A 27,996-nucleotide genomic window follows, 5' to 3' on the forward strand; every position below is an offset into this window, starting at 1 on the left:
GTAGCACAAATCATCTGACCTGCTGGCACTCAGCACAGAGTGTTTGTTGTTCACATGCCTTTAGAGCTGCAGCTTTAACCTGAGCATAATCACCACTTTCAACAGAACTAAGGGCAGAATAAGCTCTCTGGGCCTTGCCTGTGAAAACACACCACAACATCAAGTCTTATGACTATCTGCCCATCCTCTCCACTGTGACACCCATTGAGTGTCAACAACTGAGAATTAGACGAGCCCCCCACTTGTTATACTTGGCTCGTTTCGAGCATAATGAGGAAGAGAAGTCCACACTGTAACAGCTCAAATAAACAACAAGTCTATTTAAGCTAACTAAAGATAAGCAACCTAATGTGTTCAATCAGCAATTGTGAGTGTGAGTGTGGCGAGCTGAGAGTGTTGTTCACCCAGATTTTAAAGGCCCCAGGCAGGTGAAGCACTTACCTCAATGAAGTGGGAGGGGGTTAGGCGATCCGGGAGATCTGAAAAAGGAAAGCAGAGAGAGAGCAGAGGAAGACCACAACAGATGATGCCCCAAGGCCTGTGGGTGTCACATTATGTAACAAACAAAACTTCACCTCTCTCATCAGGACTCAACCAGCACATGAGCATTATTCACAGCCTTTCTCATCCTAAGAGCCAGATTGATTTCTTTGGCTTACGTTGATTCCTTGCCTGTCAAAACACCAGACTCATTCACATAGATTTACTATGCGCAGCCAGCCCACAGCAAGCATGCTGCATAATATACCAGCAATGATTAGAAGTTCATTTGCATTTATTTTCATATTAAACAGTGTAATTATAAACATTTCATTCAATTACACTAAGCATGATCAATATGAAGTAAAAATATTTTTAAAATCTACAAGTTTAAAGGACAGAATGAATTCACATCCGCTTCTGTGTCTTAATTTAACTGCTTTGTAGCCGATGACTGTGATATGTTCCTCTGATCAACTCAGCTTTAAGTTACAAAATGAAACCTCTTACCTATAACTCAGTTACATCATTTCCCATTTACAGACAAAAAAAAATTAACATTTATATACATCAGTACAGTTCAACATTAAGTTACATTTCTCAAATGTGCAAGATTAAGCAAATGTATACTGAAGTCAAATAAAACAAGATTTCCTTAAATAAATGTTCAAGTTTAACTGAAGCACAGGCTGCTGGTTTTTAACAGAGGTTAACATTGTCTAAGAAGATACAGTGCCTTCTGTATGGGGCAGGGAGAGTTGGACATTATCTACTACAGGTGAAGTATATTCTGTTCATCAGGTCATAAGTGACAAAATATTTAAGGTGTTTGAGTCATTAAAAGGAAAGAACCACACAGTAACTGTATAACCTACAGTTTTAAATAACTGACTTTATAGCTGTACATGAAAACTTTGGGGAGGGGGAAGCATATCTTGATCCACAACCATTTGCACTGACCAGAAACCGATCATGACGCATCCCCAACCAACCCTGTACAGCCACAGTAACAATGAATGGCCAGCAAATGATGAGATACAACGATGAACTGCTCAAAAATTTCAACTGGAGAGGAGGGGTCCTTCAGGAAGAAAATGCCATCTGAACAAGTTCATTAAGTTTGACACAAAGTAAAAAAAAAAAAGCAAAAACAAACAAACAAAAAAAACCCCAAAGGCAGACAACTCTGTTCATGACACTGAAGTTGATAAAAGCAGCAGTGTTTTTTGTTCTAGTAGTGATTTTTTTTTTTTAAAGAAGCATAAAGTCCCTGCATGTTACTGAAGAAAACTCCACCACGTTCGCTGGGTCATCCTGTCAACTTCCTACACAAATTTCAACCAATTAATGAAACTCATTGCACATTTGTTTTACATACAGCTCAATACAATTCTTCATTCTGACATTTAAAAATAAAATCTCTCACTTTTTACACAATCTAACTTCACGTGTGTTTTGAAATTTTGTAGTGATAATAATAAATGGAGGAGAGCAGCCATCTTTACAGCGTCAACAGGCACTGTGACAAAACCCAGTGACTAGTAGTTGAGACGGGAACCACCCGAGCAACTCGCTGCACATGTCAGAGCATAAAATGAAGTGTTACATGAATAACTTTGTTTATGCCCCCCCCCACCAACCCGCCCCTTAAAGGATTAATGACAACCCTTGTCTAATAACACCCACAATTCTCACTGAGATGTCTCAAAAATATGAAACTACTTCCTATAAATGCTCCTTTCAAGCATAAATAAAGGAGCGTACAGTGTGTCACCTCTGTAGATGAGGGATTGTTAGTCATCAAATCATCCTATGCATGGATGGCGCTTTCTAAATTTCAACCCTTCTTTTTCAAATGCTGCTACAGAAGGATACCACGCAGTTTCTCTCCAGTTAGGAGATAGTGATTACATCCAACGAAAAGGTTACGAAAAAACAAATCACTCTTCCAAAAAGAAAAAAAAAGGCAACCACTGAAATAATTGCAGAACATGAAGGAGAAAAATTAACAATGTTATAGAAAAAGCTTGGATCGTCAGTTTTAGGTCTGCTGAAATCAAAGAGCTTATTCCTATTTGGCTGTAGTGATAAGTTTGCCAGCTCAGTGTGTCCATTAATTAAGAACATAGAAAGTCTTTTTTCTTTTCTTTTTTCTTTTTGGTGATGCAAAAGTCCTGGAGGAGGAGTGCTCTTAGAAACACAATAAAAAGAAGCAGCCAAACACTTGGAATGCGCTTGATAAGTCTTTAAAGCAAACATTTAGAAGCTAGGCCCGTTTTAAGTTGTTTTGTTTTTTCCAAAGTGGAATTGCACTGAACTGAAATCACACACACTGATGTAAGCTGGAGAGGTGATGTGGCTCAGACTGGGACTGGGCCTTGTCTGTCTTATTTGCTGAAAGTCAGTTTTACAGCCTTTGTTCTTCATGGCTAACTCCATGAAGAACAGTTCTGCCTGAGAGAAGCATCCGCGGTTTGCCCAACAAGCCGCGTCATTTGTCCTTATTCAGCCGTTCTTCCTTCCCCCAAAAAAAGTGCGAGTATAGGTTCGTTTCTCAATATTGTGATGACAAATGATGGTCCCTTCATTTATCACGCTAGTCTTTCTCGCCATCTTCACTGCTTCCTGAGGTGAAGAAAAGAGGAAGAAGAGTTTAAACATGTTCAACTGATTGATGAATATTATTCAAACTTGACTATTCCATATTATCTTAAGACCTACTGAAGATGGTACATGCAAAATAATCAGATAATAGTTATTAAGGATGTCAGCTAGGATGGTGGAACTGTCGATGTTAAACATTGATTTAAATAAACAGTGAAGATCGCAATGAGAATCAACCATTTTTAAAGGATCATTTTGTCATTTTGGGAACTACACTTAATCGCAGTCTTGGTTAAAGAATTTGGTTGGTTACTTGGTTAGCTTAGCACAAAGTCTGACTAAAACTCACTAACATGTTATATCTTCTTGTTACTGACGTCATCTTGTGCTAAGCTAAGCTAACTGGCTGCTGCCCACAGCTTCATATTTACCGTGCCACATGGGAGTGGTATTGATCAAGAAAGCATACTAAATGTATTCCCCAAAGGTTTTGAATCACTGCTTTGAACCTGTACAGGTTTGGTGTTGAAACCATGCTCAACTTGCCTCCTTGTTCAATGTCGGAGTCGGTGAGATGTGTGAGGGAGAAGCTAGCAATGCTAGCCGGTGAGATAGAAAAACGGGAGTAGTTTGAGGAGCTGGACCACCTGGGCTCCAGCACACGCCCCGCTGCAGGGGTCGGAGAGGAAAAGCGAGATGCTGCAGATGAGGACATAGCCTTGGATACTGGGTCTTGATCCGTCTTGGGCAGGAAGGCAGGAGCCGGGGAGGAGAAGTCATCATCCCACTCAAAACCACCACCTGTAGGGATTTAACACAATGAGTCACAACATGTAATAGCAAAGACAGTTTTTCAGTAGCTGCAAACATTTGGCGAGTTTTGGTGTTACCTTCTTCGTCAGTGGAGCTTTCAGAGTTGGCAAACCGGTTCAGGTAGCTGGCAGTGGGCGCTGGACTGCTGAACTCTGGTACCTGATTGTTTGAGCCTGAAGAGTGGTCACCCAGTTCCTTGGTGGGGGTCTCCTAAACCAGACCGCATCAAATTTTAATTAGAATGGCCGCACAAACATGTCTTACTAGTTTCAAATACAAAATTCTAACCCCTAAACCTAAATAGACGATACCTTACCTGGTCAAACAGGTAGACAGTGACATCATCGAAGAAGGACACCGCTCTTCTGGAGTTATCTGAATTGCTCCTCGCAGAAAACGGGGAAGATGACGCCTCGATGTTCAGGGTGGTGGGTTTCAACAAGCTCTTCAGGTTCTTTGCTCTGCTATCATCTGAGACAATAAGCGGCACTGTATGCACAGTGTCATCCTCGCTTTCTGAGCTGGAGCTGTGCAGCTGATATGCACGAATGTCATCGTCAGAGTCGTCGCTGTTCTCGTCCTCCTCGTCGGCATCCACCCCGTCCTCCTGTGCATCTAAACCTGAGCCATCCCGCCTCCCCAGGTAACGCCCCTCCATGTCCGGCTCTTTCATTTTATGACCATCATTGGCGTAAGTCCTGGTTAGTTTAGCATGACCTGTGTTCTCTGGCGTCAGCTTTGATGGGACAACCGGAGGAAGTGGAGTTGAAGTTTCTGGTTGTTCTGATGGATCTGGCTGATCAGAAGATGCTATGTCCTTGAAAAACTCAGATTTGTTTCCATCTTCATTATGGCTGTTGGTCGCCGCCTCTTCACATTTCTCTGCAATATCTAAATCAACCTCAGGTGATGTGCTGCCAACAGGAGTATCAGGTGTTTCTCCAGCCTCAAGTTGTGCTTCAGCAGCTACAGATGACTTCTGCTGAGAGAATAATGAATCTACATCTCGTTCGTCATTAACCGCTTGTGCTGGACCTCCAGAGAGCCTGCTGACCTCGTCGGTCGAGTTTCTCTGCAACGTGGTTTCAGTAGAACCTCCAATTATTTCTTCAGACTTCTTGTCAGGTTCTGATTCATTGTCTGAAAAGTAGGCAGAGTCTCTGTAATTGCTGCCCATGAGCGGTTCCTCAGCAGGAGCTACATGATCTGGCTGCTGGTCTTCACTGGGATACTCACTTTGAGTATCCAGCACACCCTCTACTTCAGAAATTATGATTTCTGGTGGAACTAGATTTGTCGCACCATGTGAACTCTTCTGTCTCCTCTTCTTCCTCTTTGGCGACGCTCATGCCGTTTTTTACAGGGGATTGGTCTTTGACATTGGGCTGAAAATTCCACTCAGGGGACTCTAGGTTCTCTGTCTCATACCCGCTGTCTGATATTTTGTATGGAGGCTGGAGTTTGTGTTGAGCTACTTGACCATTCAACTCTTCTCCCTGTTCCCCAAGCCTGTGGATGTCAAGGGAGTCTAGAGAGTCCGGTGTCTCGGCTGAATTGTCTACAGTTGGTAGAGTGGTGGACATACTGTCCTCCAGTAAGCTGTCTTGGCTGATCTGGTCCAAAGATGGCCCAGAGACCAGCAGAGAAGATCTCACCAGAGGTTGCCCATTTGTGTCTATAAAGGATTCTTCATGGTCAGACAGAGTGGTTTCCAGTTCTATGTCAGCATCCTCAATTAGTTCACTCAACAGATCGTTGCTTGTTAGGTCTTCACTGTGTCCATTGTCTGCTGAGGACAAGGCTTGGACTTGCAGGTTTTCTGGCATTTTACTTCCTATGAGCTGAGTGCTATCCTTTGAGGTTCCAAGGTCTTCTTCAAGGCTGGGAATTTTGGCATCTGTGCACAATGAGTCTGTGTTGGCACTTTCAGAGAATTCAGGGGCGTGGCCATCAGCATGACCAATAAGAACCTCAAACCTCTCTGAGGTAGAATCAAAACCAGAGTCTATACCCCTGTCTGAGGATTGCAGCAGACCAAGGTCTTCGGTGGAAGAACTAATTCTAACTGGCAGCTGGTTGCTTGTGTTATCTTCTGTGACCACTGTAATGGAAGGCACCAGTGTTTGATTTTCTAACAGAGACTGACTTAACCCCCCCAAGCTGGTATTTGGAGAGTCTAAAAGGTCCTGTCTTGAGGATGTGCTACTTGCTGTGGGTTTTGAAAGAGTGTCTGTTGTGTTTAAGCTACCTAACGTTTCAAGGTTGTCCCAAGAACTCATCTTAAATCTTTCTTCCGGTTCATGGGCTATGCCAGGTGAAAGAAAATTCTGCAGTGGACTTGGGAAACTAGTTCCATCTTTCATTAGGTTCTGATCTTGGAGAAACATAAAGTTGTCTGCGAGTTTTTCAGTGTTCAGAAGCCTCATCACATCAGTCTTCTCCCCCTCCACTTTCACAGGCCCCGCCAGGTGAGTGGCTTCTGAACAATCCCCTAAAAAAGAATCCCTGTAACGTTTATCTTCATTTGCCTCTTGGACTTCTAAAGGTGCATCTTCATGGAAAGGATTCCCATTGCGCTCTGAAAGCTCCATAAAACTCTCTCTCCAGGAAGGGGAGTCCTCTTGCTTGGACCCTCCCTCTGTGAAAATGTTGGTGTGGTATGGGCTGTCATTTTCAAGAGATGACCAGATGTGACTGTCTGGTAAATAGGAATCCTTCGAGTCAATGCTTTGGTGGAAAAAGTCAGCATCAGTGCTAGACTCATCCAGGCGGACATCTTGGAGAACAACAAAGTCTTGCCGGCCTGAACCAAAGTCCAGATCTTGTCCTTTGTTTCCATCTTCCCCAACACTGCTCTCCCCTTGTTCTTCTAGCTGTATGTAATATTCATTACCATTAGATGGCTTTTGTGCATCAAACACTGGTACAATCCCAGGTATTCCTGATGGAGTGTTACCACCTTCTGTGCCAGATGCCCTGGCTAGAGGATCAGGGAAATGGGCCTGGATGTCCTCACTAGAAACAGGAAAGAACATGCTGTGGTAGTTCAATGTTGTGTCCATGCCTGAGCGGCCATGGTTGCCGTCGTAGTGGTCATGCTTAGCTGCCTCCCAAACATACTCAAAGCTGAGACCTTTGCTAGTTTCAGTGACAGTGAGAACTTCATCGATTTCTTGCCGCAGGGCATCATCTGCAAACTGTTCCAAGATGGGGAAAGAGGAGTGGCTAACAGTGGTCTGCCGTGTGGATGGGTTAGGCTTGAGAGCATCCCAGCGTTGTTCAAAATCTTCTTCTATGTCCTTCTGGCCTTGCATGCGCAGGTAGATAAGCAAACGGTGCACTTCCTCTGCTGTAGCCCGCTTGTCTGGGGACAGCCAGCAAAACTGCAGGACCTCATACCTACCGTTACAGGGAAAACAGACATCTCTTTTTCAGACAAGGTATATTTTTGCGAGCCTTATTTTTACACTACTATTTTATATAATTCGCTCTAATACACATATTCCAAAGACTCACCATCTGTCAGAATAAGGCAGCTCCAGCTGTGGCTTAAAGAGCTTGACTTGTTGTTCCTTGATCACATGATTGAGAACCTCGCGGTCAGACAGATGTGGGTACGGCTGAGCAGTATTCTCGAAGAGCTCCCACAATGTCACCCCCAAGGCCCTACAGAGGAGTGAGGTTAAAATAGCTGTTGGAATTTACTGCAGTTGTTAATGAATAGAAAAAAAGTGATTTAAAATAAACTACATGACTCATAAAACAGCTACAATAGCAAGGGGCTAAATTCAAACACTATTGGGTTACTCTTTACGTGAGGGACATTTTTAACATCAACACATTTTTATTCAGGGGGCAATCTGGCTTTTGTAACTAGAGCTACCTTACATAAGTCTGAAATTTATGACCGGAAAGCATTTGGACGATGAGTTGTGAAGTCAGGGAGGGGCTGAGAAGACTGTGCAATGTGGAGAGATGCTTAGGTGGTGCACTGTCAGTGTCTTTTTCCCCTCTTGTGGATATTAGCCTGATTGTTTAGGATTTACAAGCTCTGGTATGGCAGAAAGGGCTTGTTTTCTCAGCAGTGAAATGTACTACAGAGCAACTTACTGTGACACTTAATCTCATTCCAAATATATTTCACATGTAAATTCTGATTATATGACATAACTCTAGAGGGAATATCTATTAAATTGAACAATACTCAATAAGCCAGTATAGCTGTTAATGGATTTTAAAACCTGTCATTTTAAATTATATCTGGGTTAACCTGAGCGTCACTCACAGTCGTTATGAGTTATGGGTTTTTAAACATGTCATCTACTGTCAATTTAGAGCTGCAGTCTTGAACCTACCACACATTGCTGGGCTTGGTCTGCTCCATAGTAATCACACCCCCATGGCGCTCGCCCACCAGCTCAGGAGCCAACCAGCGAAGGGGAGCAAACACATCATCCTCTGTGATGATGTAATCTTCCTACAGTGACATTGTAAAGTATTTCAGTCAAACACGGTATTTTATTTCTTTGAACTGTGTAACTTAATAAGAGACACTTCAAATAAAAGAAACAAAACCTCATGAAAACTCAAACAGGAGAAATTTAGTTGTGTATTAGCTCTCATTGAGGCACTGCACTCTCACTTTGCCTCTCCCTTTCTTCACAGAAATAGATTCACAGGGTGACCTTATCTTATGAGTATTAAATTCAGAGCGCCAAACTGTCAGATCAGCAGTATTTAAGCAATGCAGCAGACAGAACTGCCTTAGGACATATGCAGCATGTCAAGTTACAAGAGAAGACAATGTTAATTCTTCAGTGAAATGTGGAATTGATCACACCTGCATAGCCGACAACAAAATTTATTTTCTGTGAGGTTATTTGGAGCTGCTTACACAAAGACAGATTTTTACAGTGATGTGAGCTCAACAAATAATTCCACCATGTTTATGTCTGTAACTTTGGTTGAGTACCTCTTAAACTCATTCCGACTACTAAGTTGTAAAATGTAAAGAGCGACCTTTCAAAGGAGAGCAGAGTTATGGCTGTAGTAAAAGGGGTTGAAGAACAAGCTCAAGAACTTTTTATTTTGGGAACATTATTTTTAGGGGTGTCAGTTAAGTGGTTAAACAAAACAACAACCACAACAACAACAAGACAATGTCGATCTGCTTCAAACTGCTAAACACTTCATTACCTTTTCCCTCTGTTACTTTCTTTGCAAACTACTGATCACGAGAATACGTTTTCCTCATTTCATTTTAGTTTCCTCATCTCTTTTTTTAGATTATTATTCCATCAATGGTCTTAAAATATCCCCATCAGAAAAGAAGATCATAAATTAGTCAAACAAACATCAGTCAAACAGTGTCTTCATAGACTGATCCATCAGGGATCCATGGTCTCCCCCGCACACCCTTGTAGTGCAGCGTATGTTTCTCTCTTGATACACACAAAGACTCCAGATGGCGCCGTTAACCTCAGAGGGCCTTGTATCTTTGGGCTGCTAGCGCAGTGGGGGAGCTTGTCTCATTTGGCATTTGGAACATTTATTTGATGTATCTGAGTTTCTAATGCCCATAAGTGTAAGAGCAATGTCTTGCAAATCAGACAGCTACATCTTAATGCAAAGGTTTTCTCTCTGTTTGATGACCACAACAACATACAAAAGATAGCACAAGACTCACAGGATCAAGGCTGGATATTTAAGAGCAAAACAGAAACTGGCCTTAGTCAACAGACCAGTCTAAAGTATCGCTGTGTAAACAGGTCCTGGTGTAATAACATTAATTCACCTCTATGCAGAAAACATCTGAAATTGAACAACTTACTTTGTATCTGTAGGGTCCAATTCCATAGTCTCCAACTTTGACAGTAAGATCTGCAGTCAGGTAGCAGTTCCTCAGAGCCAAATCACTATGGAGTAAAACATGACATATAGGAGTGGATTAGATACTTTACAAATTCATATTAACCAAGTCATTCACTGATTATGAAGCTTGCAGGCAAGTTTGGGATCATCGCTTGAATCAGATATTCAGCTGATGCTTGTTGCCAGTTTTTTTTTTTTAAGCCTGTGTATCGTCATTTGTGTCTACAAAGTAAAGTTAAAGCAAAGACTGAAACGAAGACCACGGATCAGGATGTCAATGTTGCAGTCATCAAGTGCTATGGGCAGGCTGGACCTCCCAGATATTAAGAGATATCAATTGAGTGCCCATTTAAGATACATAGCTGATTGGATTAAAGATGATGCTTCCTCAATCTGGCTTGATATCGAGAAGTCCTTATCCAACTGTCCTCAAAAAAATCTACTTTTTTTTGATAAACTGAAATGTATCAAAAAGCTTTGCAGCAACCCAGTTACAATTAATACTGTTAGAGCATGGAGGACCACACAGCGTATGGAAGGCAGATCAGGGCTTACGTCAGTCTTCACCCCGATCACTGATAACCCTGATTTTCTCCCAGGAACCTTAGACAGAGCTTTCAAATACTGGACAGCTAAGGGAATCGTTTCCCTGGGTGATCTCTTCGTTGGTCCTACCCTCATGACCTTCAATCAGGTTATGGAAAAATATGACATGTCAAGAAATGATCTTTTTCGTTACTTTCAGGTCAGAGATTTTATTATAAAAGATACTTCTTTGCTTGCTGATATGAATGTCACACAGATAGAGAAAGAAGTACTTCTTTCTCAGGGCAAGGCTGCCATTAGAACCTTTTAATGCCAGTCTGGGGGATTGCTCAAATCTCTGCGCTCGGACACTGGGAGAAGTCTGGGAGAGGGAACTGGGTGTTGAGATAACAGAGGAGATGTGGGATGACATCTGGGATAATGCAAGGAAAATAACTGTTTGTAAACTGGACAAGAGCGATGCAATTAAAGATTCTGCATAAAGCACATGCTGCCCCCAACCGTCTCTCCAAATATAGAAAAGATGTCTCTCTAGTTGGTCTTAAATGTAAGACAGAAATTGGTGATCGTACTCACTGCTAGTGGTCTTGTGTAAAAATACAAAAATATTGGAACGATATCTTGTTTGAAATACAGAAGGTTCTGAAAAAAAGCTTGAACTCAACCCGGTTTCCCTTCTTCTGGGTCTTCCAAATGATCATGTTACTGATATGTATCAGAAAAAACTATATAATGTCCTGACATTTTGTGCCCAGAAAAATATTCTTAAGCACTGGATCACAGATAAGGGCCCCTCAGTGTTGGGATGGCACAGGACAATAATGGAATGCATACCTCTGGACTTTCTCACTTGTCTTCTGTACTCCAAAACTAATGCCTTTGAAAGAATATGGAAACCATTTCTTGACTATATTAATGTAAATGTTTCTGCTATACTGACGAGAGCATTTGTATAAAAAACAGTATTATTTATTTTTGTTTTTTCATTTTTTCTCTTTGTTTAGCTCCCATGTATTTCACTCTAAGTTGCATAATGTACCTGCCACATTTACCCAGAACTGATCTGTTTGGGTTTTAGTGTTGCTATTCCCAGCTTGTTGTTGTAGTTGTTGTGTGGTTTTGCTGTTCCGTCTGGTCCTGTCTTTTGTATGTTTGTTTATGAAGAAAATTAATAAACACATTTTTTTAAAACAGAAAAAAAGCAAAGACTGGTATCAAGTGAGTATGAAATTAATCTTATCTAGATCAAAAAGGAATCTACCATCTGCTCTTAACCTCAAAGGCTAAGATTACAGTGCAAGAATCGAGGACAGGGGAAATTGGCAGGGATCATAAATGACTCTGGCAACCAGGAAATTAGCACACAAGCTTCTGCCTCTGCTCTTCACAGAGGCTATTCCTGACTCAGGCATACAGCAGCAGGATATTTTCTAGAGGGAAACACAAGCTATGTAAACCTTTTGTGCATCACCCAGAAGAGGGCGGTAAGGAGCTCTGAGGCTGTCCCTGCACATTAAGAAGACATATGGTAGTTCATTCACACTGAATGAAGAGACAGGTTTTAGTTTCCCTTTAGCCCTGTGGCATTCCCTGTGCACAAGTTCCAAGTCCTCTACGCTAACGACAACACTGCTGACACCAGTGTTCTTGTGTGCACATGTCCCAGCTACTGTCAGACCCACTGAAACCTATGTAAGATAAATGGAGATTTATTTTAAACTCTCCTGTCCCCATGTCCTCTGCTGTTGGCTGAGGGCCAAACATACAGTAACACAGCAATGGGGAAACAGGTCCAACATTTTAACCCTACAAGGCTGATGCATAGCACAGCAGTGATCACTCCCATGCCATAAGACATTAGAGCAGTTTGGTCTAACTTCATTTAAGCCATTCCTTGGTCTTATCTGTGATCGAGGGGAAAAGAAAATGGCGGCTCATTTTAGGTCCTGAATGACACTGTGGCTAAAAACATTATTTTCACATCCAAAAAACATCTTTGAAAACTTGCATTTTTCATAAAGTCTATATACATTTTAGATAAAAAACAAACAAACAAACAAACAAAAAAAAACAATAAAAGGATTATCTACACCTTATTATCGTAGCATTTCGGCACACCTGAGCATACATTCTACAATAAAGTCGAAATGACAACTTGACAAGTTGATCAACAAAAAATAATCAACAACTTTTTTTGATTGTTGCTTAATCATTTAATTAATTTTTCGATTAAGAATAGTGAAAAAAATGCCAAATGCAGGCAGATTTCAGCCTCTCAAAAGAGAAAATCTGCCTTATTTGTAAACTTAATATTTGGGGTTTTTACTGGTTTTTGATCAAACAAAACAAGACATCTGATGAGATCACCTTCTGCCTAATCACATTTTTTGACAATTTTTTAAAGGTTTCATAGACTAAACAAGTGAATTTGGTAACCTGTACAATATCAACCACATATTGACAGGAGAGAAGTCTCACACCATTACTCCTTGATTTGTTGAGGAGGACTCATTTTTCAGCAGGACAATGATGCTGAATCTTCACAGCAGCTGTGCCAGGCCTATTTAAAGATCAAAGAAATGCACGAGTACAAACTGGCACAATTTCTTCTCCACTGACACCAGAACTCAACCTCTACAAAAGATCTACAAATAGGTAGACAGCAAAACATACTGTAACATTACATGAAGCTCTGTGAAGCTAAGTGCTGGAATAATGAGGTCTCTCAATTTCAGTAAAAATCATAAGATGTGATTATGGTTTAATTAACATTAATAAAAAATATAGAATTTGAATGAACATGAACTAAATGTAAGCTTTTGAGTTTCTGGTTTAATGATTCAAATTAGAAAAAATCTTAAGTAACCTTGGCAGCGCTTGCCTTCGGGGATTTGTGTCTGTGGCACTGCACCATCAACAGCCTCTCTTTCAGTTCTCCCTGCATGTGGCTGTACTCAGTTTGTGTAACCTTTTTTTTGATTTTTTGTGGTTCAAAGTGCCACAGAAACATTTTTACGATTGTAAACTAAATTAGTTCACACGGAGGGAGGCTTGTATAACCTCCTTTGAGTTGTAACAAGGATTAAAACACAACGCCCAAAATGAGGCTATCCTTTTACATGTAAAGCGCAGAATCATCATATCCTTTTGGCAGCGGACAGCTGACACTGTGGCAATGCATGGGAGCTGTGTAATTGGAACCCTCTGAGCTTATTCTGAGCATGCAAAATAGACCTGATGAGCGGAGCATCATATGTTACCCCCCACCCCTGTGCCCCGCTGGCTGCTAGTAGCCAGACATCCAGTACTCGATGGGGTAAAAATGAAAATGAAACGGAGCTGCTCTGCTGCACCTTTTTTGGAGAACACTGGTACTCCTGAGACTGGTTGGAGACTAAGCGCTAATGTAAAACAGTTGACCCAAGTCTTTACAATCATATCTTCTGAGGTTTGTCACTCTTGTCACTCCTCAGGAAACATTATGTATCTATCATCATGAAAAATGTGTAACAGTATTGCTTGATCCAAACATTTAGGGCAGCCATATTCATGGGAATTTTATGTGAGGAGCCAAGGTGTCATTTTAATGAGCTGAAATTTGCCTAATTTAAAATATATGACATTTTTAGACAAATCTGAACACCCAAATTACATCGGTTTGTTGGAATAGACATGAGCAGCCCAAATTAATGAGACAGTGGTCACAAAATTCAGTTTACTAACATTACCCCATACCTATTCCATAGGTATGTATATAGATGGGCACAAAAGCATAAAACAAGGGCTCTGTGAGAAATGTAAAGCATCTATTTGAGGAGTGTGTAATTAAAATGTGTAATTACAACGTCTTCATGTCTAGCTGCGACTGACGGAGCGAGCATTGCCGCAGTCAGCAGCTGTTTGCTTTGACAGAAAAACTGTGTATGGAAAAAGACAATGCTTAGCTTAGTGTGTCTAGAAAACCTGGGCGTTTGCTTTAGTGTTGCAATTCTGAAGTGCTACCTGTGCAGGAAGTTGTGTTTGTGAAGGTGAGTGACACCAGCAGCAATTTCACAGGCCATCCTCTGCAGCTGCAGCAACTCAGCATTTCTGAACATCCAATCCTGCTGAGACAGATAGCCCCGCAAATCCCCCTGCAAAACACATACACACACACAAAGACACACACAGTTTCATTATAGATCATCAGTATCAAAGATAAACATTCAACCTTACTTGTATTATAGCTATAGGGGGAATTTAACAAGTGGTCCTGTTTGAATGCACTGTGCTCAAACTGCCACACAGGGGCAGTAGGCTCCCCTATTCCTGTCTCCTCAGCACTTCACACTGCTGACGACCAAATAAGGGTAACGCTGTTTAATGGACCTCTATGCTGTGTCACAGGGATTTATAAATAAAAGAGTCCAGCTCAGGTCAGTGAAATAAACTGTGCCTGTGTTCGGTCGCTTTTCGGAGCTTGTGAGTGGATGGGAGAAAAGGCTGCGGGGAAGCAGGATGAGGTGCTTTGAGCATTACTTACAGCCCCAACACAACAAACAAACACAGGCTCTCTCACTCTCTCACACACACACACACACACACACACACACACACACACACACACACACACACACACACACACACGGTTAGAAAGAAGTCTTATGTTAAAATGTCACATGTCAGTTTACCAGTGTGACTGTACAATGGTTAGGAAACAGTTTACTGTACTTCAAACCTTTGTGATATTCCACTACAGCATGTGAAAACAAAGTCAAAGTGCAGGACTTTGCTGACAAATTGAGATAGTGAGCATTTTATTGACTGGTTTATTTAAATCTGACTTCCTGGATGTGTGAGCAAAGGGTCATTTAAGTTATGTGTGCATCTGAGAACATGATCTCAGATGCACACAAAGTCAGAGCAAAGGAGACTCCCGGTTGGCCAAGAGAACGGAGCTACCCTGAGGATTTATCTAATAAGGACATACTGTGCACACACACCGGAGTCATACAGTATATGAAGCACTCTTGAGAAAAACGTCAAGTCACATGCAGTTACTGAGCGTGCAAGTTTGTGTTTGCAAAGGGTTTACTTCTCCCTGAGCTATCTCACTACAAGCAGCTTAGATCAGTCTTACGTAAGCACTATTTGTTTGCTTCAACAACATTCAACCCCGCATACACACACACACACACACATACACAAGGAAAAAAAAGAAAAAGTGAGCTCTGAGAAGGGCTTTTCACAGAAGAGCTATACTCAATGTATGTTAAGTGATACCCTCTGCCTGTCTTTATATGTGAAGGCTCCGCAGCAGGTGATTAGAGCCGGGTTCCAGGGGGACGATCCGGTGCTGTTAATGAAACAACATTAACTGTGAAAGGCCAAAACAATTAGGCCTTGTGTCTGACCCACGAATAAACAAGAATGTGCCAAGTTCCCAGCGCACGGATGCATGTCTGGCTCAGCCACCACATGATTGAGTTATGTAAAAAAAAAAAAAAAAAAAAAAAATTCAAGCTATTTTGAGTGCTTGTCCTTCATGTTGCCAGTTGATATTAGACGCAGGCTATGATCTGATTGTTGTTAGTTTATTTACTTGTTAGTTAAACAGCGCAAGTGGGTGATTGAAATAAATATGAAATCTAGGTTCAAAATCACAAAAAATATGCAACATATTACATATTACACAGAAACCAATCAGCTGTCTGTGTTAGATCAATCCTGATTTAAAAAGTGAAATACCATCACTAGAGCAAGTTCTGAAAAGGCTAAATAGCCTAAAGGAGTCAAAAAGGGACACCGACCACATAAGGGCAACTTTACCCACAAGGATGACTATAATGCTCCGTGTGCCTAAAGGAAGATCGTGGTCAATAATGTATAACTTTATAAATGCCAGGACAATAACATAAAGAGCACCTCCATCACACTGTGAGGATTGTTGCTATACAGACGTAATAAATGAAGAAGATCAACAACTTTCAAAAGCCAAAAGTCAGCTGGCTAAAGTCCGAGACCCTGAACCAGAGAAGGGGTCTGACTAACGTCCTGGCCAGGCACCAGGCAGGAGATGCATGCATTAGAGGCTGTCACTCACGTTACGGTATGTGACATTCTGTGGCCCCTGCACCAGTTGCTTGATGTATTTTGATGTCTAAAATGCTTTGAGTCAGGGTTACCCAGCACGGGTGATACGGGACGGAAAAACCACCATCAATCACCGGGCTGTCTGAGGGAACGTCACAGTCTATTGGTTTTTTTGGGATTCACCTTGTCCCACTGCGCAGCTGCAGTGTCACATTTCATGTTTCGACATCTAGAGGGATGACTGACATGGCCTGAAGTCAGGAGAGGCCACAGACAAGTCCTCAGAAATTAGACTCAGCAGCACTTGATTCGACATTAACTTAATTTTATTTTGAAGTTTTAAGTCCAGGCAATGCAAATAGAATTTCTTCATACTGAAAGAAAGGAGACGAGTATTGTGTAAGACAAGGTCCGGCTCAAAACTCTTTACCCAGTGAGGGATAATAAGCATAGACATCTCTCAGTTGTGCAACCCTCACACATTATCACCTTCAACAAACAGGACCTGCTCTTCATCACGCCGTCCTCCCTAATCACCCGCACACACTTGTGATAAGTCATTCACCTTGACTCACTTCCATCTCCTGTCAGAAACACTACGAGAGCTGGCTGGGAAGACCACAATGCCAGGACGCCGGCCAGGCCCGGACAGCTGACAATACTCCGGCCAAACAAATATATGTAATGTCTGGCAAGATGAAGTTGAACTGGATCCTGCTGGACATGTTACCAGGATGGACAAATGGGTAGCCAAGGTGGAGGCGGAGTTACGCTAAATATTTGTGTCACCTAAGGAGCAGAAATGCATTTCCTCTTTCCTGCAAGCACATAAATTACGGCTTAACGTCCAAGGAGCACGACTGAAAAATCATCTGTGCTCTATGTGTAGCACCAGATGAATGTGATGTTTTCCTTGAATCAACTACTAAGTCTAACTTTATGGCTCAGGTTGTGCCAGCTCATTCACGGTTACCACGAAAAAGGGAATCCTGTATTCTGGCATCAAGTAGTTGGTGGGTGGACCAGTGCCCCCAGACGCACACACACACAAGATAATTTGAAGCTGCCAAAATATGACAGGGGTCATTTGATTCAACATTACAGTCAGGTATAGATGAAAATAAACTATGTGGTTATTCCTGCAGCTGTAGTACTAGTTCGTGTGAACAAACACCTGTTTATCCTGATGAATTACACACTTGGCTGTGCTTTGCTCTTGGTCAAACTAATGTAGCTCTATTCTGTTTTTTGAATTAAATCATTAATTATAACTTAAGCCATTTCAGTTGAAGAATTAAATTTTTCTGATGCACATATGGTAAATGTGCTTACTGACAAACACACACCTTACAGTCAGTCAACCGATAACAAGCATAACAGAATACAATCACTGTTTCAATGTAATGCAAAAATGTCAAGTCATCAAGTCTATGGTGCATACTGCGGCTGTAATGTACGGTAAAATGTAATGTGACGACATGTACTATTGATTACAGACTGGCTTGCATTAAAATGTGCAGTGTTTTCTATTTTCCTGGTTACTTATTTAGAGCCCATGACACAAAAAGCTAAGACTACACAACTACGAGCACCGTATTTCTGATTGTGAAGGTTTGTCCTATTAAGATAAATCAAATCAACACTAAGGTGTTGCATATTTTTAGGTTACATTTTTGGTTTCTTGCGTTCATCGCTGGGCACCCTGTAAGTTTCTTTAGGAACAGCTTAGTTTACTTTAGTCTGAACTCAACAGTCTCTGTCATACACAAGGTGCCACTCATAAAAATGCACAAACACAGCAACTGGTGGAGCTGACACCAGAGGAGTGTAAATGGAGCCTGTTGCTTTACTGGGTAAGGTGGGAATGTGAGAAGTCCCAGGCTTAGACTAGCTATGCGACTTGGGGCAGGTGGGGTGGGGGTGGGGGGGGCAGAGGAGGGTGGGAAGGGTAGGGGAGGGGGCTCCCTGCCCACCCAGAAAAGATAAAGAGAAACTGTGACTAAATCAGCTGCCATGATGAAGTCTGAGTCACTTCAATATGGAAAGATCAACAGATAATAATTTTGGGATTGAGACACTAAGCTTTCAGCCCAGATTGTCAATAGGGCATGTCAGCTATGCATGCTTGCTGGACAGTATTTAAAGGGGTCCTGCCCTATGAGTCTGTGAGCTTAACAGAGTGACAAGGGCTAATTCTCAGATTTCTCAATTAATGCAGTTTTTTGAGTGAGGAGGTGCTGAAATAGCAAGAAGTAAATAAACCATCTCTCAATCATTGGACACCAGTGAGCTAAGACTGTTGGTTGAATGGAGGAAAACTTGCACAATGTCTCAAAATAAGAATGAGATATTTATCATGGCAGATTTATAGTACATCACTTTCATTCCCATTAACATAATTTATTTAACAATGGATATTATTCAGCTGTTTTTCCACTCAAACACACCAACAACTTTTCCCACATTAACTGCTGGCTGATGGTTTATTTTTTTCCCATGAATAACATGTAGTCACTCACCATTTCACAGTACTCAAAGATGAGCAGAAAGGGAATCGCCTCAACGCACTGTCCGAGGCACTGGAGGATGTTGGGATGCTGCAGCACCCTGTGAACACAAAAGAACATGAAGCCCAAGCTTTAAAATAATACCTACTGTATATCTTTAAGACTTTGAAGGAGATAAGATCTGATGCAGTGTGTAAGAAGAAAGGTAGAGGGAGCTACTAACATTACACTGATGTAATAAAAACTATTTTTATCTACATTTACTGAGTGGATGTTATACCACACACTCATATCTAAAAGGTAACTGAGGTAAATATAAAATAGATCAGGTAATAATTTTTAAACATGCTGAAAAATAATAATAGTCCTCAGCCAAGAGGGTTAGAGAGAAAAGGATACCTGTATGGATCCCCCTGCTGCAGGAAGTCATTCTGCTCCTTGGCACTTGCATTAGCTTTTAACTCCTTCACTACCACTCTGGTTCCACCTGGATCTGTGTAGATTTCACTCAGAAGGACCTATTATTACATGACAACACTTTAGAAAACAACATATAGGCAAAAAGACCAGTTCTCTCTCCAGGTCCACATGATTTTTCAAGGTCAAGGGATGCCAGCAAGTGTAGAAACTTAGCTTAACGCATTTTAAATATGGGGGAAAGATGTGTATTCCACTGGACAGATTCAGATTATTTGGTTGGGTTTTTATTTTTGGGACACTGTAAGACCTGTGAATTATAAGGGGAAAAAAACTAACCTGGCCAAACCAGCCATTGCCGATCTCCTGGATATAACTCAGATTATGACGTGCAACCTGGAAGCTTGTGGATCCCTCTGTGAAACCAACCACAAAGCAATTTAATTAAGACTGTGCTGACAAGTTTCACCTGCAGTTGGATAATATCAGGTAGTTCAAGTTTGACCACATCCCAGTCAGATGTCTTTCAATTACAGTAAATCCTATAAAAGGCACATGACAGAGAGCGCACAAAAACACACTAACCTTCCATACATTTTGCCAAAATATTTAGGACTAAAAGTTTGTACATGCATGTAGTAGTATGCATGTGTCTAACCTGTGAGGCGAGCAGGTGGTTGGAGGTGTGGGGGTCCAGGCAGGGCCACAGGAGAAACAGCGAGGGTGTACACCTCAGCTGGAGACTGCATAGAGGGCGTGTCCTCTGCCGGCGGGGTGAAGTCGATCTCATCGTCAAAAGTGGTCCTCAAACTCCTACATCAACGAAAAACAAACACTGAGATCAAAACAGTTTTGCCATGACACTACAACACAGTATCTGTCACAACTGAACGTAACTTCATAGACCATCCATCAAAGTCCATTTGCACTCTGTATTCATTAGGCATAGCCTGCATGGGAGCAGGCGGAGCTGCGTCTGTCTGGCTACCTGCCTCCCAAGACTCTCACCTTGAAGTTGATCTCCCTCTCCTTGCAGCAGGTCACACAGTTCACTAACAACACCACCAAGGCCACAAGCACCATTAGCGACACCACCAGGGACAGGTAGAGAGAGACAGACACGGTGTCGCCTGTGCTTCCACCTGAAACGAGAAAAACAGACAGAAACTTTGCTAAATCATTCACATTTGTAGCTGTGCTTCAAAATTAATTTAGAAGAGAATAAAGGAAGGTACCTGACAGTGCTGTTAAAATATGAGTATAAACATAGGGGTGTTTGACAGTAACACAGAACACTGAGAAGTGTGCTGGCTCTTTTTCTAAATTCTCCCACAACAAAGGTACATTTAAGCTTGACAATAAAAATACCCTGCACAGTGTCTTTGCAATGAAACTTCTCGAGCTTATTGCTCTATTTCGCCAGCAACTCCACTGCAGTGGGAAGAAATAGCAAGCTGTAACACTGAATGAGACACACAATAACTCTGATATATTTATATGTACGTGCATAAAGAGCGTAAACTGTGATTTTTCTTTAAAGGTTACAATTTCTGCAAACATGACATGACAATAATTGTGACTCTCTAGGTCAGAAAACCATCCTCTATCCCTCTATCCCTCATCAGCCATTCAGAGAGACAGTTGTGGGGGTTTCCACTGGCTGATGAGCAGCTGATGGTGCAGCAGCAGTGACAGCAGGTGTGGGTCTGCACTGGGGTAGGAGGATGCTGCTGCCCCAGCAGTTCTGAGCGTCAGGGCTGACAACAGCCTCGTAAACCCACCCACTGTGCTGCTCAGCTACTGCACGCTCGCCACTACTGATGCCAGCTGACGATTTACAGAGCTAAAGCTTTTTGTTTTACTGAAAGTGATTTCCAATTTAGCACAAGATATCTGACCCAAAGACTGCTTCATATGCAAAATATATCACCTGTAGAGGCCCAATTAAAGAAAATAAAAGTGTATTACATAAAGCAGCAGTTTATACCAGATGTGACTTGACTCTACCACAACAGCAGAATTTGTTTAGTGTGGTGACATAAAAATATGCTCTCCCTGAAAGCTCACATTGATGGTCAGGCGTATAGACTTTGTTGTGTGTCTCTTAATTCTGACAAAAGCTCAACCTTTTCTTGGCTGTAAGTGTGACGACTGTCACCATGCTCTCTCACCACACGTCCACCTTGTTTTCTCATCTCCCAAATGTCACTGCTCATTTCTAAGTGTTCATTTGAAATGTATGACTACTGGTCACAGCACCTCGTCTTCACTGTGAGTGAACAGTCAGAAGAAATTAAAGTCAACCCCTCCCACTTGCGGCTTGAATTTTCTTTTAAGGATGTCTCTCGCTGGGAGACTTGCTGAATCCAAGTGCAAGTTTAATTTCCCTATATTGTATCATATTGTAATAAATGCAAACATAATCTAAGCCCATTACATCGTATTCCAATGTGGCACGATGTGTGAGTGAGCGAGAGCGTGCGCAGAAAGACCAGCGAGAATTTTTTGTGTGAGACACTCCTCCCCATTCTCCCTCCTGTGTTTATTCTGTCTCCCACTGGTCGTAGCTTGTCAGGTACATCCTGTCTGCTGGAGGGAGAATCAACACCTACTGAGTCTCCTTCTGCTGAGCTACAAATCCCTGACAGATGAAAGCGGGTGCTGAATACATCCAGACTACAAACCTGCTTTTAGGTGTCTCGTGTTTTCACATCAGCACCTGAAGGAGATTTGAATGCAACACAAACAGTCTGAGTCTACTTTGGAACAAACGAGAAATCAGACTAAGGTCAATATGTCTACACTAAGCCTCTAAATTTGAACACCTCTCTGTTTAGGCATCAACATTAAACTGGTATTTTTCAATTTTCCAAGGTGGCTCAACCTCAAACCTTCAGACACACCTGTGCTCCTATGATAAAAATCTAATTTTCTGTCATCCCAAAACCTCTTTTTGGTCACTTGTTTTGAATACCATATAGCCTATCCCACAATACAGGCGTCACCATTAATCTGCATTTCTCTTCAGGTTGTTTAAGGATTTCACAAGCAGAAAATTGTGATCTGCTCTCAGTGCAGCAGCACAGTAATTAGTTATTAGAACTACTCTTTTTGATTAATCAATTTTAGACTCACACAGTCTGACAAAAGAATCACAAAGTGATTTGAATGTCAAACGAATACTGAAACACTAAGAGAAGGAAGCAACAGAACAAAGTTTTTAACTGCTGACACCAAGGAGAAACTTGGGATGTTTTTGTCACACCTTACTGGATGATGGTTCTAATCTATAATCTTGCTATTTGCCAACAAAAAGAGGTGAAAGAGGAGCAGATGTAACTGTTCCCTACTGTTTTGGCACTTCAGTGTGAACAGAATTTTCTTAAAAAGATGTGAAAAGCCAGTGAGGATGCAAGTTATTTTTACATGTTTTCAGATTTAGCCACATGACCATTGCCTAACCCAATGGCCATATCATTTTTATTAGGGCGACACCGTGGCAACTTCAGACAAACCCTGGCTTCAGGTCTGGCACCAAGCTCTGCCTTCCCACAAGATGTTCATGAATTAAATATCCCTTCAAAATAAATCTGTGATAAGAGCTCGGAGAGGCTGAAAAGTAGCTGAGCAACCAACAGGCTGAGCAGTGATCTTACAACTAGTCAGGTCTGGTCAGATGGAGCAGCTATGTGTCCAGACAGCACAGTCCATTAGAACGCAGACGAGATGAGCAGCAATCACTTAAAACTCCCCGGGGAGCATTAGCTATGATCCAAAGTGTCAGCGGTGATTGAGATTCATTTCATGTCTGCCACAGTACACCAAGCTATCACTGACAAAAATAGAAAGGACTGCCTAATCTGCTCTCTTTACTTATGATCAAAACAAAATTCTTCCACACACTCTGCCGTTTTTATGTCTTCACAAAGCACCTCAAGTTTTCCTTACTGCACTGAAAACATAGGGAACCATACCCTCCAAACTGATGTTCGTGCCAAAATGCAAAGTTTATTTCACCCACCTCTGAGATTACTGTTACAATTCTACATCATGCCCAGCCAAAGACACTGCCTGCAACTTCGCCTTCAGGAAAAGTTACTATGATGCAAACTGTAAATGGTTAAAATACCAGAAACACAGATATTTCACCCATTACTGATCTGTTTCTGTTTTCCACATACTTCTCTGTTCAGACTGAGGAGTCTGGTATTGATGAGAGGAGGAATTAAAGATTAAATGGGTCCATAGTCAGGACACAGGCCCAGTGGATGTAGCTCTAAATGGAGATGTGTACTTACATCTGTTAAATTAAAGTGTTTCCTACCTTGCAATTTATCATGGACATCATGAGGGAGGTGATGAGGCATTGCTAAGTCTTATAGGAGCTACTGAAGGTTGTATAATAATGCAGCCTAACCTGACTTAATATGCTTAACATGCATCAGTGAAAAGCACTGAATGGACAAAATTTGAATGAAGACGATGACAAAGAATTTGTCTTCATAAGGGAAGCCACCTCGTACATAATAACTTATCATTATCATATAGCACTACAACAATGACGCATCCAAGACAGAAGATGATGAAAACGAATGATGGGAACAATCTAGAGATATCATCAGCATGTGATGGAGGGATGTGACATAAAATGTCATACAAGGTGAACACTGGCAAAAATAAAGAAATAAATAATAAATGAATTTAAAAAATAAAAAATTGTGAGGTATCACGGACACAACACCGGCCAGACTTTCCCTGCTAGATCTAAATCTTTGATAACCCTGAAACCCTGTAACACATTTTTCCCTACAATAGGGAAAACAGACACAAGTACAATGAACTGCTAATGAGTAAGAGAGAAATTGAGAATACCTTAAGCAATGCTGAAATGTGGCTAATTAAAAAATAAATACTTGCTCACTGCTTTGTGCCTCCAAGCAAACTGCACTGATTCAACATTTTGTGATAATGATAGTCACTGTCAGAGGCTCAGCAGCTTTGTAAACCAAAGTTAGAAGCTGGGTCTACATCCCCATTTGGACATTATTCCCCACTTTTATGCAAGTCTATCAGCTAAAACCAGTTGCAGGTACAAAATTTAAATCTCCCTAAAAGTGAAGAGCAACCAACTACTGCATGCATCACTGTACTGTTCCAATATCACACAACAAAGCAGGGTGGGTGCCACTACAGCTTTGTACTGTGACAGGGAAACCCCTGCCTGGGGTCTCCCACTTTGCCACACATAAGAGAGACTGGAAAAGAAAAACCATCATGTAAACCACACATCCATGAGATAAAGCATCAAACTGATATCATGGAGCTTGATTCTGGCTTTGGACCATCCTGATATGAAATACTTGTGTTTCATAATGTGCACTAGACTGGCAACATCATGAAACCATGATGAACCATGATGATAAACCAAAATGTACCAGCTTCAGCTTCAAAATAAGTCATGTGTGGCTGTTTTTCATCAAGCACTCTCCCCATCTATAATTATAACCAACGAAAACAGTGTCTGTCACTGACAGGCGCAATCATTCAGAGGGTATTACAATTGGATTGAATAAAAAGCTTAACTTCACAATAATCCTGTGAAAAACATTTGGCTGTAATTGCAGGCAGCTTTTGGTACAAACATCTCTCTGTCTGTTTCAGCAGAGCAACAGGGTTCCAGGCAGTGCAGGACTCCCAGAGAGGCTGTAGCAGCAGTCAGATAGAAAACAACAGGAGCTGGGTCACGGCAGCTCTACATGGGATCACTTCTCCTCTGTTAGGCTTTATCTGAGTCATGGGTTCATATTATGACTTGGCAGGCCCCACCAAATGACTCAACTGGTTTTTTGGGACCAATACGGCAGGGAGCTGCCAGGTCTTATTTCGGTTCCACTGCATATTTCAGTAGGCATTCACGCAGAGGAGGTGCTGACCCATTTTTTGCAGATTTTACCCACCAGTGTGCACAACAGTGGATGACTGTGCTGTCAGTTATATACAGGACGGAGCATGGCATTGTCTGGCTGGCATGTTTTGGGTTCGGAAAAGATTTGTCTGTCTGCTGAGATAAGGAGCACCGAGCCTCATCGATCAAATGAAGAGCCTGGGATCTGAAGCAGCCGATACTTATGGCTGCCCTTGAAAAGGTCTATAATTACAACACTGTATTCTGTCATTTTCAGTAACAAATCAGCATTACGTTTCCATTTTTGTCTTAAACATTATATGGACAACACCTGCACAAGTTCTCTTTTGTTATATTCTGTGACAAGGCAAAAGACTTAGCTCTTTGACAGCAACATAAAACATGGGCTGGTTTGTAAAAGGAGCATTCCCTACAGCTTCAGGTGGTAGACAATGATCACAGCTCCAAGTAGTGTAGTGGAAGGTTAAGGCCAATGTTCACCTTGACGAACAGGCTAGACATACCAGTATGACCTGGCTTTTAGTACATTTAAACAATGACACTCCCATCAAAACTGACCTATCTACCTTTAACCATGTTTGATGAGCGAAAAAAGAGAACATGTCACTCAAAAACTGGCTTTGTAAGCGACTAGCTCAGTTCTTATCTAATATATGTCATCTCACCCATAATCCATAACCTAGAGCAAAACTTTACATAATCAGGTATCACTCTATCATCTCTGTATGCAGTGGTAAAGTAAATCTGGGAAAACAGGGCAAAGGACAGGTTGCTATGTAATTAAAGCATAAAAACTATGCTCATATTGCAACATCGCTTTCCTGTATGTTGTATTATAATTAAGCAAACAGCACCACTGCTAATCATTGACTGGTTCTGATAAGATTGGAATGTGTTACAGTTACACATTACCGAACGCCACTACAACATATTCACATCTGCATGTATTTGTTTCTCTTGAGGAGGCAGGTTATACAAAGAGAGGCCACATTGACTGAGCATCTTGCTCTGAGAGGCTGCAAAAAAAGAAAGAAAGGAAAAGAGAAAGAAAACACAAAAACCAGTCACTTGAGGATTTATGCCATCCACAGCTTTAGGGTTGCAACTAAACTGCAAATGCAATGATTGATTCATTAATTTTCAGAATAATAAATATTAAGAATGGATTCATCTAGCTGAATTCATCCACATTTTTTTTTTTTGACTGATCCAAAATGTATTGGGATGAAATTAAGGGAAAGAAACAAATACCTGTATTTGAAAATCTGTAACCCACTAAGTGCTTGAAGTGTTTTACTTGCTAAATGATTACATGATCATCAAAATGATCTGTTCCAAGTTTTGTCTATATCCCAAACAAAACTGCTGGAATTTAGTTGTTATCATAACTTTTATACAATCAGTTTTTCTGTAAGTGGTTTTTATTTAAAATCTCATTGGTGTTTGACAAAATGACAAACTGTTTTGTTCTATGAATACACTTTTGTTCATCCTAAAATAATCAAATGATGAAGACCTCTGATGGAAAGTGTGAGGACACTATACTCAACATCAAAGAGGTTATTCAAGGTTCACTTCAAAACAAGAAGAAACAGTGTTTCCATGCTGGTAGGCCAACATCCATTCTATTGCCCTATAAACTTGGTTATGTGTCAGTGACTGGACCAACCCTACTGAAAGGTTAACAACTCTGTACCTGTAGTTAGGTTGTTCTACATTAACCCAGACACATGACTGCTACCTGGAAAATGAATAAATTGTGTTAAATATCAATCATATTTAAACCAGACTGGGTTAATAAGTGTTTTCAGAGCACTGCTAGAGGAATGTTTATGTTTACCAGTTTGCTATTAGCTGAGTCGTGACGATGACATGCTGTTACTTTTGATTTATATCATTGTTAAACGCGTTACATGTCCATTTAGACCAAAACAGAATTGATATTCTGTAAACTGTGTGACCAAACAAGCAATAGTTGTGTTCATATACTGACAACAGTCTTCACTGGTTAGCAGGAAATACAGCCAGGTTCTTGTGTTGTTAGCTTTTAGCTGCTGATTAGCAACAGCTACCCAAGGTAGCAAATATTAGCTGACAGAAACATCTGCTAGCTAAGCAGCTGGACAGACAGACAGCAGTTATAGTGAGTGAGCAAACAATCGCTTAGTCGTGTATCAGCTTGCAGTCAGCTGTCTCACCTGATTTGTGAGGATAATGTAGAGGGGCACCTTCAGACAGCCAAAACGCCGACAGAAAAATCCCACTGGCCAGCAACAAAACATATCCATGGCGGCTCTCCATCCTCCTAGCTTAGCTAACGAAATGTTAGCTAATTGGAATCGTCGTTCTAAACAAAAAATGGCTGGCTCGATGCTAAATTAAGTGTTTTAATCATTGATTATAATGAGCTTAACGTCAGTGTAGGCTACATAAACAAGCATATTTTCTGTCTGTTTGGCGACTTGCTGTTAGCCCGCTAACTAGCTTCAGTTAGCATGTCAATGCTAACAGTTTCAGCTGACGACAGCAAACACCGCTACCAAATGTAGTGTTCCGTTGTCCATAGAGACAAAACGAGCGATCACCTTTCACGGCCTATCATCTTTGATCTGTGTAGCTTAGTGTTATTTAAAAGAACCTAGCTAAAGGAAATTAATCAGTAGCCCTGACTATCATCAGCCACCTCTCCTCCAAAGCGCCATGTTCCTGTACAACGTCACATCACTGGATGGGGCGTAAAACTTCAAATGATTGACAAGC

At 41.3% G+C, this 27,996-nt stretch overlaps 1 protein-coding gene across 1 annotated transcript; it reads right to left on the reverse strand.

Moving 5' to 3' along the window:
• Nucleotides 1-757: 757 nt before the first annotated feature.
• Nucleotides 758-27,959, reverse strand: lmtk2 (lemur tyrosine kinase 2). The gene is given in 16 exon segments (XM_051073706.1): nt 758-3,101; nt 3,627-3,885; nt 3,975-4,107; nt 4,214-5,206; nt 5,208-7,296; nt 7,414-7,563; nt 8,253-8,374; nt 9,728-9,812; nt 14,317-14,447; nt 18,906-18,993; nt 19,293-19,411; nt 19,650-19,726; nt 19,969-20,107; nt 20,109-20,123; nt 20,319-20,452; nt 27,435-27,959. Coding segments are annotated over 16 exon segments (4,662 nt in total). The 5' UTR covers nt 27,538-27,959; the 3' UTR covers nt 758-3,076.
• Nucleotides 27,960-27,996: the final 37 nt, after the last annotated feature.

Source organism: Lates calcarifer, linkage group LG11 (assembly GCF_001640805.2).
Source record: "Lates calcarifer isolate ASB-BC8 linkage group LG11, TLL_Latcal_v3, whole genome shotgun sequence".
NCBI classification, from domain to species: Eukaryota; Metazoa; Chordata; class Actinopteri; family Centropomidae; genus Lates; species Lates calcarifer.